The sequence below is a fragment of the Dermacentor variabilis genome, chromosome 8, assembly GCF_050947875.1.
Source record: "Dermacentor variabilis isolate Ectoservices chromosome 8, ASM5094787v1, whole genome shotgun sequence".
NCBI lineage: Eukaryota > Metazoa > Arthropoda > Arachnida > Ixodida > Ixodidae > Dermacentor > Dermacentor variabilis.
The window spans coordinates 68,596,981-68,613,227 of NC_134575.1; the positions used below are offsets into that span (position 1 = coordinate 68,596,981).

The 16,247-nt window shown below is 47.2% G+C and overlaps 1 protein-coding gene across 5 annotated transcripts in view; it reads left to right on the forward strand.

Moving 5' to 3' along the window:
- The window catches only part of LOC142591083 (japanin-like-RS), a 133,725-nt gene that overhangs the window by 24,413 nt on the left and 93,065 nt on the right, over nt 1-16,247 (forward strand). For all 5 annotated transcript variants that reach the window (XM_075703453.1, XM_075703454.1, XM_075703457.1 and 2 more), the window contains exon 2: nt 13,128-13,288. In XM_075703453.1, the coding sequence (XP_075559568.1) occupies nt 13,231-13,288 (58 nt within the window). In that variant the 5' untranslated portion in view covers nt 13,128-13,230. The remainder of the gene's footprint in view (nt 1-13,127; nt 13,289-16,247) is intronic.

Here is a 16,247-nt window from a genome sequence, read left to right on the forward strand (position 1 = left end):
ATCTGATTGCATGTGTGCGCGACACTGATAATGTAGAACTTTGTGCAAGGTGCGCGGGTCCCAGCGATTAGTCTGGAACATTCGATGATTGATATATAGAAGTCGACGCGCTTGACCCGTTGATCAGATTTTCAGCGATCGCCGACTGTGTTCGTCGCTGTCGCCGTCCTTTGAGTGTAGCCTGTCTTTGAGGGCAAAAGTTCGCGCAATAAAACGCTAGTTTCGTGTTTCTCCCTTTGGCTGCATCCACAGTCACTGCCACGTGACAGTATTTTAGGAAACGAGAAAAAAATGAAGGCACATACATATACGCTTCACAGCTCATTCAAGGAGATAGGACCCACATCTGTGCCTCTGGCAAACTCAGTTAACAAGGTCGGTATTGCGTACCTGAACATTTGGTTACCGTAGGTTGTGCTGCATTTGTCAACTTCCCATGTTTCTGGAGTGTGTATGTGGTATGCAGAAGTTGGTGTATGTGGTATGCAGAACATTGAACCTTAAAACTTCTAAATTTATTGAATATATCTACTCTGTTACTTCAGACGCTGAGAAGTGTAAAAATCATGTGTTTTCCTCGCCCTTCAAGTGAAATGAATTTCTTGAGATGTTGGTTTATTTTAGTTCACCAAACAAGTGCACCATAGTATAGCATGTATGGATGTAGAACATAGTAGAAAATATTGCTAACAGAAGTCTAGCAATATTGCCACCTGACATACATTGGAAAATTTTTTACCATGCCTATATATGGACATTTCAATATAGATGCATTTCTGCTGTGGGCGTTGCCGTCGTCTTGAGGCTTCGTATAAATTCTAAGGGCGATAAAATTGTCGCTGCGCGCCGTATGCTTTAGTGGGGAGTGAAAGAGTGAAAGCGTGCGAGGATGAGCTAGCGAATGCGGCTCAGCAGGCCCAATCTTACGTGGGCGAGCGAGGAAGGCGGGGGAGTTGTTCTCCTGCTGCTGCGGCTTGCAGCAAGGCCGTGCGGGCGCCGTACCTTGAAAGCAATCTGACACATTGCAAAAGTGCGAGCCCGCGTGGTCTCTTCTTTAAAGGCACGTTTATAGTCCGACGTTATCGGCGCGCGGGCGATCGTCGTTCGCGGTCAGTCACGCTGCGTCGGCTGCGCTGCGCCAGCCGAGCTGCCATCCCTTCTACACTTCCTCGAACACGCCGTCGGCTGCTATCTTCGGAGCATGCGCAGAAGGTTCGCCAAGTCGCGCGCCGTCCGCAAAAGCCGTCTGCGGAGTTGTGTTGGCGCCATGGAGGAAGGAAACTGAGGAGAGGCCGTTCCCACTCCGCGCGCTAGAAAAAAGTGTGGAGGAAATGACTTAGTAGGTTCTCCTCTTTCTAGCTGTTTTTTTTTATTTCTTTGCTGTAGCGACCACGCCTTTCGGTCCACAATGGCGGCTTTGTTATGGTTCTGTGCGCTCACACGTGTTGCTCCGTAGGTTTCGTACCGTGGCAAAGGCGCCATGCGAACAGGTTTGCGTTGATCTTCGTGTTTTGTTGCACTGTGTTATCTGGACCGTGCTCTACCGGATGTTCCTGTGGCCAGGTGGGATAGGAGGAACTAAATATCGTGAAATGAACGCGCATGCAACGCTGTACGCAATGTACCGCGCCACGGCAATGGCTACGCACGAAGGAATATCCGCGGGAAATGTTGCCCTCTTTCGCGGAATCATGCTAAGGCGCTAACGATTGCTTAGTATTGCTGCGGAGCACACGGGTCCGAGCAGCATGGTTGCGCGCAACGCGGCGTGGTTTCGCGAGAAATGTAAACAAGAGAGGAGAGCTGGCCCGATAGGCGGAGCAACGCCATGAGCAACGCCAACTTCCGGCTTCACTTTAGCTTCACAAAGAGTGACGTCAGGGCTTCTCCTTAGTTTCCTTCCTTCGTGCTTGGCGCCTTTTTTTTCGCGCGCAATGCATTGTGGTGCGAGAGTTCCGCCAACTCCGACGCGCGAATGGCTCAGGAGCCATATCGGTGCCGCGCCCGTCCGGGAGCGCCGGAAGCCGCCGGTTACGTTGGCTGCGCCGGTGCGCTCGACTATCGAGGGGTCGTTTTCGCCGACGTGACGTAGCGTGCACGCGCGTGTGCGTTACGTCGGACTACAAACGGCCCTTTAATCTATTTGCGATGTTTACAGAGTGTGCGCAGTGGCGGTAGCTTCGTATGTGCTGTGCTTCCGACATTTTGTTGGCGTTGAAGCGAGAGATGCACGAAGGTCAATTCAGTTGCTGCTGCTACAGCGATTCCTCAATTCAGAATTTTCGCAGCTAGTTTAACGTGTGCGCGCGTGACCCTGCGCTTCTTAATCCAGTTAAATAACTCTGGCGGCCTAGTTGGCTTCAGTTCGTGATAGAATGCGTTCGGGCGACTGAACGAGGACGAATAATAAATTCGACACCTTGAGACAGCGTTGTCTCTCTGTGTCTGTTCTTTTCCATATCCTCCACCAGTCGCGTTTACACATTCTATCATTCTCATTTTCGTTAGTAAGCGAAACTTTACAAGTGAATGCGCCTGATAAGATGACCATCTGTACTTCGTATAGCTATCTACCAATTTGCTATCGAAATCGGTGCTTCGCCGTTCGTGTTAAACTAAAACTTTTTTGGCAGGTAATTAGTGTAACAATTTGAGGACAGAATATCAAAGAATGGCCATAGAATGTTATAAAACCTTCCGCAACTTCAATTTCAAAGTCGTTCACTACCAGTACGGACTGTTCTCATGATTTATTTTGTGCATGAACCGAATTCATTAGAGTCTTTGAAGCGAAGCATTTGGCGGCATTTCACTAGATGTCATGTATATTAACCTGTTATGCACAGCGGTTTCTGTTAAGATATAACTTGTAGCGAGTGAAGACTGCAAGACGCGGCGACCCGCACCTTATGAGCTACGTGGCCACGCAATATACTCTCTCTAGGATCAGCTTTCTTTCATATTGCATTGTATCCAGAGTCGTCGCGCAGACTAGAGCGTGCCCATAGTGGATATAATGCAACTGTAAACGGTAGTGGTCTTGACAAAAGACCAACGAAGTAGATGGGCCAGCGCTATAGATTAAAAGAATAGACATATAGATGTTTGCCTAAAATAATAATTGTGCTCCCGACGACGGATATTTGCAACAAATAGGATATTGAGGCATCATTTGTTTATCATTGAGTCTTTTTGTATATAACAAGGTCACCAGCAAGATCGCACACAAGCGTAGTAAACATGGTAGCGCTCTCTACCGTATAAGCTATTCGGCCAGACAGCAGCCCTCAGCTACTGTCAGGAAAGTGTAAGAGGGATCGCCCAAAAAAAGTTCGCCTGAAGGTAAACTTCTCAAGGGTATTTATTGTTAATATAGGGTACTTTGCGCTGTGAGCAGGACTTTAAATTACAGACATACCAAGTACTCTTCTTTCTTTAGTTATATTCTGTCAGCGTGGGCACCCACAAAGATCCTGCATAAGACGCACCACGCAGACGATTCCACTAAGTCCACTAAGTCCATGTCGGTATATTGTGGTCCATGCACAAATACGGGTGCCGTGCTAGTACTCCAGGTAGTATCAGCGCTGATTGTAGTGTCCCTTGTCTGTTCTTTGCTGGTTCTGGATGCAAAGACGGGCCTGTAGTCCTGCTTTTGTGGCGAATTTAGGGCAGACTGCGTTGTGGAGATTCTCTTCGTCTGCGATGAGTTGAAGCATGTCCTCAAATGTCGTCCGGGGGGTTTCTTCCATAAACCCTCCTGAGTGGCGTAATCAGCCTTTTTTCTTGCACGGTCGCGTTGTAAGCCAAGGTTGCGTATGGAAAAATGGCAGCGCACGTCTTGTTTTCGATGTCAGCCTACATGGCACAACGTGTTAACGATAACCCTCTTCAGGCTTTCGGTAACATCATTAATGTGCAAGCGTTATTATCTGGCTATATTGCGGAATTGCTTGGGTAAGCTCTGTGTAAAACGTGTTAATGTCACGGATGATGTTCTCTGGGGCACAATGTCGTAGCACTGTGTTCTCGACGAAGCATTTTGCCGCTTAGGCTGCACTAACTTTGGGAAGGGCTTTCGCTTCGCCAAATCATGTTATGTAATCGGGTGGCACGATGATATACCTGTTGCCCGATCATGACGTGGGAAATAGAACCAATGTGTATCCCTCGATCTGCTGCAACAATCAGCAAAGTGGCTTGATGTTCCATGGCAAAACTGACAGTTCTTTGCGGTGGTGTCTTGCGTTGCTGGTAATCTCGGCATGTCTTGGCATACCGACCGGCGTCGACATTTAGGGGCGGTCAGTGACATTCCTCCAGAATCATCGGGAGAGTAGGGAAGAACCAGAGGTGTCCTGGCGATGCAACATATTGAATATGTCTGGTAGCAGCCCTGAAGGCACAAGAGAAGGCAGTTGACAAGGTTATGATATCATGAAGCGATATGACAACCAAATGGCTACGTTTTACGTTAATCTAATACAGACAAAATAACATATTATAAGCTTCTTATATACGACTTACGCATTATTAGTCGAGCTGGAAATCTCTTCCAAACATTCTAAAAGATTCAGGTAACCTACGCATAAGGGTATGAAATTTGTCAGTTTTGTGCAGTTTATCACATGAAATTAATGTAATGCAATGTATTTTTGTGATGAAGAGCTGTGGGTTTGTAAGTTCATCCTTCCATTTTAGCGACACTGAATTTTCGAAAAATTTTTCATATGTTTCCAATTACTAAATCAAAATTTTGATTAATAAAATCTCTAGAAGCTAATGTATTCTATGAGATGCAGCCCATTTTATTTTAAATCATCTGGATGGCATTTTTTCGCCTTAGCATTTCTGGGCTTCGGATTCACTTGAAAAGGTAGCATCAGATATGGCTCCCACGTAGAGCTTGCTCTTAAGTCTCTCCGATTAAACAAACCGAATGTTTCTAGAAATATAATATCAAAATTTACTGTGTGGACGTGTGGTACTTTAATATGTTTCATGAAATTTAGCAGACACTATCAGTGTGCAATTGTTGCAGAATATACAGACTCTGGGGCGCAATAACGTAAAGCTATTCCAAACTTTTCTATTCCATTTCTGCAATCAGCCCTCCGCGATTGGCCAAAAACTTTTTTGGACCACCCCCACTGCACCAGCCGGTCACGCAACGTCACGAAAACCGCGATACCTCTCCATCTGATATGATGTGTACACACTGATTATGCATGATTTGACCGAAAAGAGAAAAACAGTTAATTCTGATTCGACGCCCTTTCGCAGTTACCCCCCGGCTACTGGTCAAAAGTTTTCGGGCTGCAATATGCATCCTACCCACCATCTGGGTATACGGGAAAGCAGAGCACGCAATATTTCAGAAGAAATTCGGCAACAGCAAGGACACCGCATTTGTAGACGCAGCTAGATACAGACACAAGCGCACCTACACTGCAGTGGTGATAATTTACGAGGGAAAATGCACGACGAGCGCTACAGTCAAAACGCCACTTACAGAAACCACAGAGGAAATAGCTATTGCGCTAGCCATAGCACAAACACCTGCGGGCGTAATCATGGGTGATTCCCAGACGGCCATACGAAACTTCGCGAACGGTCGAATCTCCCCAGAGGCTCTACGACTCCTAAAATTAGCTAATAACCGCGACAAAAGTGTCGATCTCATCTGGACACCTGCTCACACACTACCAGATGGTAGCAATGAAGTGGCGCACCGCATAGCTCGATAGCTTACGGACCGAGCCTCGGTTAGCCCCGCCTCACCGACCACCGATGAGTGGGAGTGGGAAGATCGAATCACCAGATTTCACGAAATTACACAACACCATAGATTGCAGAGGCGTACATTGCCGCCTCCGCACCCAAAATTAAGCATAAACCAGTCTGTAGAATGGCGGCAGTTACAGACCAGATCCTATCCGAGTCCAGCTATTATCCATCTAATATACCTAGATTTATACCCAACGACAAGTGCAGACATTGCAACTCTAGAGCCACCCTTGAGCATATCCTATGGGAATGTACGGCTGTAATCCAGGGTAACGGTGATGCAGCCTCAAACAGCGACACCCTCCGCGCGCGCTGGGAGTCTGCGTTGCTCAGCTCGACCTAAAGCACCAACTATGGGCCGTCCAGCGAGTCGAGGAAGCGGCCAAGGGCCAACAACCCTTGGCTGAAACCTAGGCGGGGCCCAGGCCCACCGCGCCAAATCGCAGGGCACTGAATAAAGTTATTTGAATGAATGAATGAATGAATGAATGAATGAATGAATGAATGAATGGATGAATGAATGAATGAATGGATGAATGAATGAACGAATGAATGAATGCACCCACTTTACCTGCCTGTCACGCGACGTTACAAAAACTCGAAAACTCACCGCGTCAAAGTGACGTGTACGCATTAAAGATGCATTAATATGCCGAACAAAACTGAATTTTCTTCTGAATAGGCGCAGGCAGCCCCGTTCCAAAAGGAATAATAGATGGCTGCGACCGATCACTCAGGCGCTAACTACTCGCACCTGCCGGAGAGCATGGGTTTATTTTCCTGTTATAAAACTTCTTGCGTGACCGTGTAACGCTTTCGAGCACTTTCGGCACGTTTACGACCTCGTTCTGCCAACTCTTCTTTGCTGAGGATCCGTTTTAGCGTCATTCTCAACCTTCCGTTGCATGCCGCTGCGATTTTCGACCATCCACCGCAAGCAAAGTAAGGGAAAGCGGACCAATCGCAGTCGTGGGCACCACCCTCTTCATCCGGTTATGGATTCTCAGTGCACTGGCTCTGCAACATCGAATCCCTCTCCACTTGAGCATGCTCCTCGCCTCTTGAGATCCAATTAGATAAGACAAACTGCTCAGTGCGGGCAATGTTATTCGTTTTTAAAGCAAACAAAAGTGACCTCCTATGAACGAGGAGAGCATTTGATTGGCTTGTTCAGACAACCCTCCGGCTGAACGGCCGATGCTTGCGTCGGCGGTGAAGCAAATTTGACGTCAGGAGATTGTAATAAAAACATATTGGAATAGTTTTACGTTATAGGGCCCCTGGTGTCACTTCGAATCCTTAAGTTTCTCTTGAGGCCTTCAGGGTTCGTACAGTGAACATTAAAGCTGTAATTTGATTGAAAAAGGGCGTAACGTTTCGAAACACCTACACAGCTTCCTCATATAGCATATATAAGTAACAGTGAAGCTGAAGAATGAAAAAATAAGGAAGTCCCGTGATCCAAACTTACAAAAATCTGCTTGCAAGGACGTTCGCATTTTTGGCTAAATGCACTAAGAGACAATCCCCTAAGGTGTATAATTTCAAGGTTTTAAGTAGAGAAACATTGCAAAAACGAATATGTTCATTGAAATGTGCAAAAGCTGGTAAACCTTCATAATCCAAAAAGCGGCAGTAGAACAAACATACCAACTAACATAACCAATAAGGCCAGCAAGAACATTCGGCAGATTCGGCAGATTCGGCAGAAGACGACGAAGTGTCTTCTTGGCAGAACACTTGTTTCTGTGCTCTGTGAATTTTTGGTAAAATCTTCGGCTTTCGAGGTGCCTCGCCTCCCCGTCTTGCAGCCATGGACGCGGAGCATGCTAGAGGCCCGCCTGGCCAGACGTCATCACAGCCGTCAACCGCAAGGAAGCGAGTTGGCTCCCCCAGTGACACCGAAGACACCGAGCTGTACTCCATGTCGGACGACTCATCCGACGACGGCTTCATACCCGTCCGGAGTAAGAGGGCGAGAAGAAAAATCGTCAACACAGCGCCGTCAACTCCTGCGAGCACAACGACTATGAAGTCAAGGCCTGCGCGCTGGCCACACGTCATCATTTATATGCCGGAAGAGCCATCAAGCAACCTACGATTGCTGAACAGGCAAGCCCTATCCGTTTTTCTGGAACGTGCGGTGCCGGATCAAATTAAAGATATAAGAATAAATCCACGCAAGAATATACTCGCCATAGACGTGTACAACGCGAGTGCGCTTGGACAACTTCAAGCGCTCACGGAGCTAGGCGGAATCAAAATGCGCCCCTTTATCCCGATCGACGACACATCCATAGCCGGTGTGATTTACGACATCGACATAGCCATTCCTAATGATGACTTACCTAGCCTCATCAAGCCGGCATACGAAGGCACGATCATTACGCAAGTGCGCCGCCTTGGGAATACGCGCTGCGTAAAATTAATATTCAAGGGGGATTGTATCCCATCCCACGTTAAAGTCGGACATTTTCGACATCCGGTCCGACCATTCATCCAGAAGCCGCTTCAATGCCATCAGTGTTTCCGGCTAGGACACGTCAAGGGCGTGTGTCCCAACTCGCCACTGTGTCCCCGTTGCGCTGAACCTCATGCAGAACAGACCTGCGGTGCCACGGTCCTGAAGTGTGCTAACTGTAGCGGCCCTCACGCGGCCTCGTCGAAAGACTGTCCCCGCATCAAGAGGGAACGCGCGGTTCTCAAGCAAATGGCCAGAGACAATTCGGCCCACAGGGAGGCAGCCAAAGTAGTCCGGCGTCGGCGTCGACGTCGGCACCATCGTACGTCTTCGAAGAAGACGCATGCGCGAAGTGACAGTACCCACTCCTCTGCGGTGCCAGTTAGCCGCGCCGCGAAAGGGCCTACCACTTCCACGAAGGAAGCAGAAAAGACTCTATCTTTAGAGGAATGGCCTACGCTACCGAGCCGCTCCCTTGCGAAAGAACCTCAGAAGGTCGGGGCCCCACCTGATCCTTCTCCGGCCATGGATGATTCACCTAAAACAGACCGTCAAGTCATCTCGGTGCTACGTTCTCTCATGGAGGCCATTCGAGCGCTTTTAGTGGACTTGAGGACACCATCTGCTCGAAGCGCACTTAAAGTGTTGGACGCCTTAAGCCCAGTGCTTGCATCCCTCAGCTAGAAAGATGGCAAATCCTACCCCATCCTTCCGGAAAGAAGTCAAAGCAGCGTCCGTCATCCAGTGGAACGCCAGAGGGCTAAAATCACGAATTTCAGATTTTCGTCAGTTTGTCTACACCAATGGGTTTCCACTCATCGTCATTTGTGAGCCCAACTTGTCGAAACCAATAAGACTGTCAGGATACGAGTCTATCATCTCATCAACAAACGGTGCATGCAGCAAAATCGTCGTTTTTGTTCGTCGTGAACTCACCTATGTTTTGCAACCAATTGCGCCCCACGACGACAATCAATGTATATGCATCACAGTTAAAAAGAACAAACTCTTGTTTACTCTCATAGGCGTGTATATATTGCCTTCCAGCAATTTCGATACCAAAAGATTTGCGGATATCTTGAGTGTTTGTCCCGCCCCATGGGTCATCATAGGAGATTTCAATGCACACCATCCAGCATGGGGAAGTACAAGGACAAATGCAAGAGGACGAATATTAGCAAGTATCGCCCACAACTATGGCCTTGTTCTCCTGAACGATGGTAGCCCCACCTTTCTTCGAGGCGTGACATACGGCAGCTGCCTCGACCTTGCTTTCGTCTCCAACTCTCTCGCCAGATGTGTGAAGTGGTTTCCAGACATTGAGACACATGGGAGTGACCACATTCCCACCTATCTGAACATCAAAGGCTTGTCGTCTACATCAGGCTCACGGAATACCATTCGGACGATTCAATGGGCCAACTTCAAATCTGAGATGGAAGATGCCTGCCGCGAGGGCCTACCCTCTGGGTTAGAGCAAACGATTAAAATGACGATGCAAAACGCCACTCGCATGATGACGATCTCTTCCACGCGAAATGACTTCGACATAGAATTAGAGCGACTTCGAGCGCTTCGTCGCCGGGCGGAACGTCGATATCGACGTACAAAATCAATCCATGACCTTAGGGCAGCCAGGAGGATGCAAAAGAAGATTCAGCGTCGTATGGATAGATTAGCGTCGGAACGGTGGGCAACGTTTTGCCAGACACTCGACCCCCGCAAGCCACTGTCTCACATTTGGAAAACGGTGCAAGGTCTGCGTTGCCTTCCGGAACGGCGTTTTCCATTCAAGGCGCTAGCGCTTTTCCAAGGGCGGCAAGACATCGATGTCGCAGAAGACTTTTGTGCGCGGATCGCAGACCAAGCGGCTCGTCCAGATCCTCCAGCCCGAGCTGACGTCCCCCATTCCCGTGATTGCCGCATGGACCTTCCTTTTACAATGGAGGAGCTCGAGGCGGCACTAGCTCTCTGCAGGCGCTCATCATCTCCGGGTCCAGATGGTATATCATACCGAGCCTTGTGCTATCTCGGAGAATCCGCACGGATAGCACTATTGAGTCTCTACAACACCTCATGGCAGGAGGGAAATGTTCCTGACGAATGGAAAGTGAGCCGCCTGGTGCCAATCTTGAAGCAGGGCAAATCCCCGCTAGAGCTCACCTCTTACCGCCCGATAGCGTTGGCCAGCTGTGTAGGAAAAATAATGGAACGGATGATCCTTGGCCGCCTGGAATGGTACCTTGACCACTACAAGATTTATCCGAGTTCCATGGCTGGCTTCCGACGTGACCGCTCTTCCATCGACAATGTAGTTGATCTCGTTTCATATCTCCAGCACGAAAGGTCCCGTAAACGTTTATCTGCAGCTTTATTCCTAGATGTGAAAGGGGCATACGATAACGTATTACATGAGGCTATTCTCGACGCTCTTGTGACGGTTGGCTTAGGTGGTCGAGTATTTTTATGGATTGCAAGTTACCTATCTGCAAGATCATTCTATGTATTAACTGACGATGGGCCAACTACGCGACGCTATACCAGCAAGGGCGTTCCTCAAGGCGGTGCTCTCAGCCCGACGCTATTCAACCTCGCTCTTGTTGGACTTGCTGAATGCTTGCCAACTACCATCAAGATTTCAACATACGCTGACGACATCTGTGTCTGGGCTTCGGCAGTCACACGTCCTCAGATACGTGCGCGACTTCAAAGAGCGGCCACTTTGACAGCGAACTACTTGTGTAAACAGGGTCTCAGCATTTCACCTGAAAAATGCGCACTAGTCGCATTTACTCGGAAACCGATGACGCCTTATATCATCTCAATCAATGGGCGGACCATTTCCTATGTCCGAAACCACAGATTCCTTGGCGTCATTATTGACCGAGACCTCTGTTGGAGCCCACACGTGGCCTACATGAAACGGCGCCTGACAGCTACTTCCCAGTTGTTCAAATACTTAACAGGGAAGACGTGGGGGATGTCAGTAGACGCAATGCTTAAACTCTACCGAGCTCTCTTTCTCGGTTTTTTAAGATACAGTCTACCTGTACTGAACAACACCTGCAAGACAAACATTCGTGTTCTGCAGGCAGTACAATCTCAAGCACTCAGAGTCTGCCTTGGTTTGCCCAGATGTACGTCAACAGAGGCGACTCTTGCGATTGCTCGGGACCATCCAATGCGAACTCACATTACGGTGGAAGCCCTGAGAACGCACATCAGACATTTTGCACGTGCCCCCTATCACCACCTTGCAGCACTACCTTCAGACAGGCACCAATCATCATTCTCTAAAACTATCAACAAGTACAACGACAAACTTCCCTCGGGCTTCACCGCTGCATCTAAACCATCGATACCCCCTTGGTGTCTTATCAGCCCCACAGTACATCTCAGTGTACCAGGAATCGGAAAAAAGTCTGAACTGTCGTCGCCTGTCCTCAAACAACTGTCTCTGCTTCTTCTGCACGAGAGGTACGCGGACAGTGAACACATTTATACTGATGGTTCCACAAACATCCAGTGTTCGTCCGGTGCTGTGGTTGTCCCAGCAAAAGCTATTACCATCAGCTTCAGGACTGACCACCCGACAACATCGACATCTGCTGAACTAGCTGCTCTTCGCGCTGCACTCCGTTTCGTCAGTCGGGAGCCACCTCGACAATGGTCCATCTTCAGCGACTCAAAGGCAGCCCTACAATCTGTACTATCAGCTCTGCGTCGCGGGCCATTCGAACAGCTCGTATTCGATATTAGATGCCTACTCCATACATCACAGGAGAAAGGACACCACGTGACGTTTCAGTGGCTGCCAAGTCACTGCGGCGTCACTGGAAACGAAGACGCCGATAATGCAGCTCGGGCGGCTCTTGAAGACGCACAAGAAGAGGCCATACCGCTTTCACGATCCGACGCAGCTAGCAGACTTCGAGTGCTTGCACAGGAGATGACGCTCTCTTCATGGTGCACACCAAACAGCCAGTCCAACCAGAGCAACCGTCAATACCACCTGCCTTCTTTGATGCATCTCTATATGCCAACTGGTCTCCGCCGAAGCGAGGCGACTCTGCTTTATCGCTTATGGTTAGGGGTGGCTTTCACGAAATCTTACTCATTCCGCATTGGAATGGCCGACAACGCTCTCTGCAATGCCTGTCTTTGCGAGGAGACGCTGCAACACATTCTGTGCGACTGTCCTGAATATAATGTTCAGCGACAGTCCCTGGCATCCGTTCTCGCGCACCTTGACACTAGACCATTGTCCCTCGACACGATTTTCACATGCCGCCGACAGAAGTCATCGCAGGTGAAGGCGACAAAGGGACTACTTCAGTTTTTGAAAGAGACGGGATTGGACAAGCGGCTCTGACAGTGTTATCACGTACAATGCCAGATTGATAGACTCTACCGGCCGATGTTTGTGTGCTGTGCTATGTGCTCTCTCTCTCTCTCCCCCTTCCCCATCTTTCATCGCACCCATCCCTCTCCCATGTGTAGGGTAGCAAGCCGGTTACGCTAAACTGGTTAACCTCCCTGCCTTTCCTTCTCTACTTTTTCCTTCCTTCCTTCCTTCGGCAGATTCGAGATGTGCACGTATATTGGCCCGGCCTTTTGATCGGAGCTAAGTAATCTCCTAGACGTAAGTGAACATGGCGTTTTAGCATGTTAGTGCTAAATGCTTAGAAGCCGAGCAAAGAACGTCTGCATCGTGTACAAAATAATCCGACTGTTTTAGGCTTGCAAGCTAGGGCATGCGAAAGAGAAATAGAGCTAAAACACTTACTTTTCAATTTCGAGTGTCAAATCATACGCAAACGCTTTAAAAGCAACATGATCTATTGTTCCCGAAAGCAAATATTCTGTTTTTACATGGCAGAGTACGCACCAGCAGCTGCTCTCCACTTTTCCGATTCCTGGCATAAAAGACACGCCCTGTTAAGGCGAATTTATTCTCTGCCGAACGCGAGTCATTCGCAAAGATGTACATCCAACTCCTGGCTCCCTTTGCAGTATATGCATTCGTATTCGCCAGTCACTGTAAGTATATAACACACTGCAATATTTACTATTAACGCAAAAGCGTGGCAGATTGGGGGAGTTGGTATGTCATGACTGTTTTAGGCTTGTAGCGCAGCGCAGAATGAGCAAAAAAGGAAGGAGGTAGGGGCAATAAAAGGGATCGGAAAAAAGAGTGAGCGCTCACTCTGTTTTCCGTTCTCTTTTATTACCCCTACCTCCTTCGTTTTTTGCTCTTTCTGAGCTGCGCTAGGAGCCTAAAACAGTTTACTATTAATATTTAAGATTCATTACCGCGATCGACATGGCGCAGAATTGTCAATTGGTGTAGGCTCTCATATTTGTTTTGAAGGATTGTGGTATACTGTCATAGTCAGGAAGGCCAGGCTGATGCCAATATATATCCAATTTCAATGCAATACTTCCATGCATATATTTCTATATGGACGAAAACAACCCACTTTGCTATTTTATAACAATATTACTGATTTTCTTACATCAATTCACTTCCAGTGCCTTATGAAAAGTGTTTTATTATGCGTTCCAGAAACATAGCAAGGTAAGATCGTACCAGTACTACACTAATTATTGGAACAAGAATTCTGCACAATATCGCGCTTTTACACAGCGCGAGATGACGAAGACTTATGTAAACGTAAACAGAAATAGCGATGTTACTACTAAAGGTAATCATCACACGTTAGTGATGCAAGGTTGCCTTGAAATAAAGGAACAATTACGTTTTTTTGCCCTTCTTATCTCTCGATTAGCATTATTAGGATTCTTCATGCTCTTTCCTGCTTGCTATTGTGTTGTATCCGTGTCTGCCAATTTGGGTCATTGTGTATTTCATGATCTAATGGGCACATCATCGGGCTTTCATGTTGAAGTATCCGCGTCAAAACGAACCAATCAATCAACTTCAGCCATTAGGTATGGGACATCAGGTATATGGTGCTCTTCAGTAAGCCTCTTTCGCACCAACTATGGTCACTGGATATGCGGCACTGGGTATCTGCGACTCTTAACGGACCGAAAATTTCAATACAATCTATCTCACAAGGAGTTTGGATGACGAGGAATTAGCATGGAATCAATACAGTAGCACGCCATATTGCCAATGTTGAAACATGTAAGCCGCTGGGATCCTCTGTAGCGCTTTCCACTGCGCAGGTTGCGTGCTTTAACTGCCCCAACTCGAGATCGGCAAGTGTCGTGCATTCCATAACCCAGCAGTGGATAAATTTTCAAGTACCTATTCGTGTCATTGAACTGCGAGTAAAATTGCAGTGTCGCATTTTCAATTACCTAAGTTTACATCACAGTGATACATTAAAGAGGAATAGACACCTAGTGGGACCTATTCAGTGATACAAGTTGGCATGAGTACATCGAAGAGTGCCACAAACCTACTCGACTATACCCAGTGCTCCAAGTTGCCACTAAACAGTTTCGTTGAACAGCTTGACTTACCTAGGGACTCAAGTCAGCACGACGGTTGCTGTTGAACCCTGTTCCATAAACACATCAACTCGATGTGCTATCCAATAAGCCGTTCACTACCCATCGCACTGCCTAAGTCTGCGGGAAAACGGTTCGCGGTATTAAAAACAGCCCCACAAAGTGTGAGGAATACTCTATAGCTGCTAGAGGAAACAAACACAGGGAAGACGGGAGATGGAAATTCAAGATGATGAGCAAAACGAGAAAGAGGTAAAAGTGGGATCCGACGTTACGTGAAGCGGACTTGTCATATGTCGCCTTGAAGAAGTCAAGCCCACTTGTCCAAACGTTGGCGGCCGCTTTAACATGTTTTCGTATTGTTCATCTACTTAGATGCTAATCCCTCCCCATTAAAACATGCTCTAAAATTTCGGTCGTGCTAGGGGGAATCAAAACTGTGCCCTGTATATGGCAACAATGCTGTCTTAATGTATAATCACGTGCTCGCCACGTGCTGAGTTCACTGTGGCGCCGTTAGTTGGCGTAGCATGTCTAAATGAATTCGTTATAACGAAGCGCGGCTGCATACACGCCTCAACGATGATACATTTCGGCAGTGACTATCTCGTGTGTGTCTACGTCGCTTCAATGCCAGTCGCATTGATATTGGCAGTCATCCTTAGATAGGTTCTGCTGGAACCGTTTTTAACAACAACAAAATTATATGTACAAATATTGACACGCAATTTATTGCACCTAGATTTTGATGGCCTATAAGAAGCAACGGGAAACATTTGGTAGTGCACTCATCCTTTATAAATCGTTGGCTACATTATGCAATGAGCAATTTGGCTTATCGATGGCTCCACTATTACTCAACAGCCGCATTCTTTATAGAGGACAGGAAAGTAAGGCTGAGGCACTAACGTTCTGACAAAGCACAGTATATACAATTCTTAAAAAATTGAAATGCTATTTATGGAATTAAACCAATTATGATTATTCCTACGGTATTATTACATCTCATGCATTTCATTGATTTGTTCCTAGATGATTCTGTCTAATATTGGCGGTGATTATCAATAATAGCTCTTACTGTCCAGAGATTATGTTGGCAAAAATAAAAATGAGGCAGCAAGGAAAAAGTTGGTCAGTTTTTTTTTTTCATGTATATACTTCCAACACACTCAAGTAAACTTAGAGACCCTTCAGTGTGACCTGTTGAACATCCCATGAAATGCCCTTTGGAAGTACTAACGAAAACACGGACCAAAAGTTAGGCTTTTTTAAAGTGCTGCGATTAGTGACAGAAAGAGCGAAGTATAATTTATTCTTTTTTATTATTCCTGTAAATTAAGCGTTAATATATGAAAGCCGAAGTTAATGACGATTTTCAAAGGCGCAAACATTTTATCAATGGCAGGGAGCAGGATGAATTAAGTTTTGTAATGCATCAGTATGTCCTGGCACTCGAAAATATACATCGATAATATTTTCGAGAATGAAAACCCCGTCTGGCGATTTCAACCAACGACCG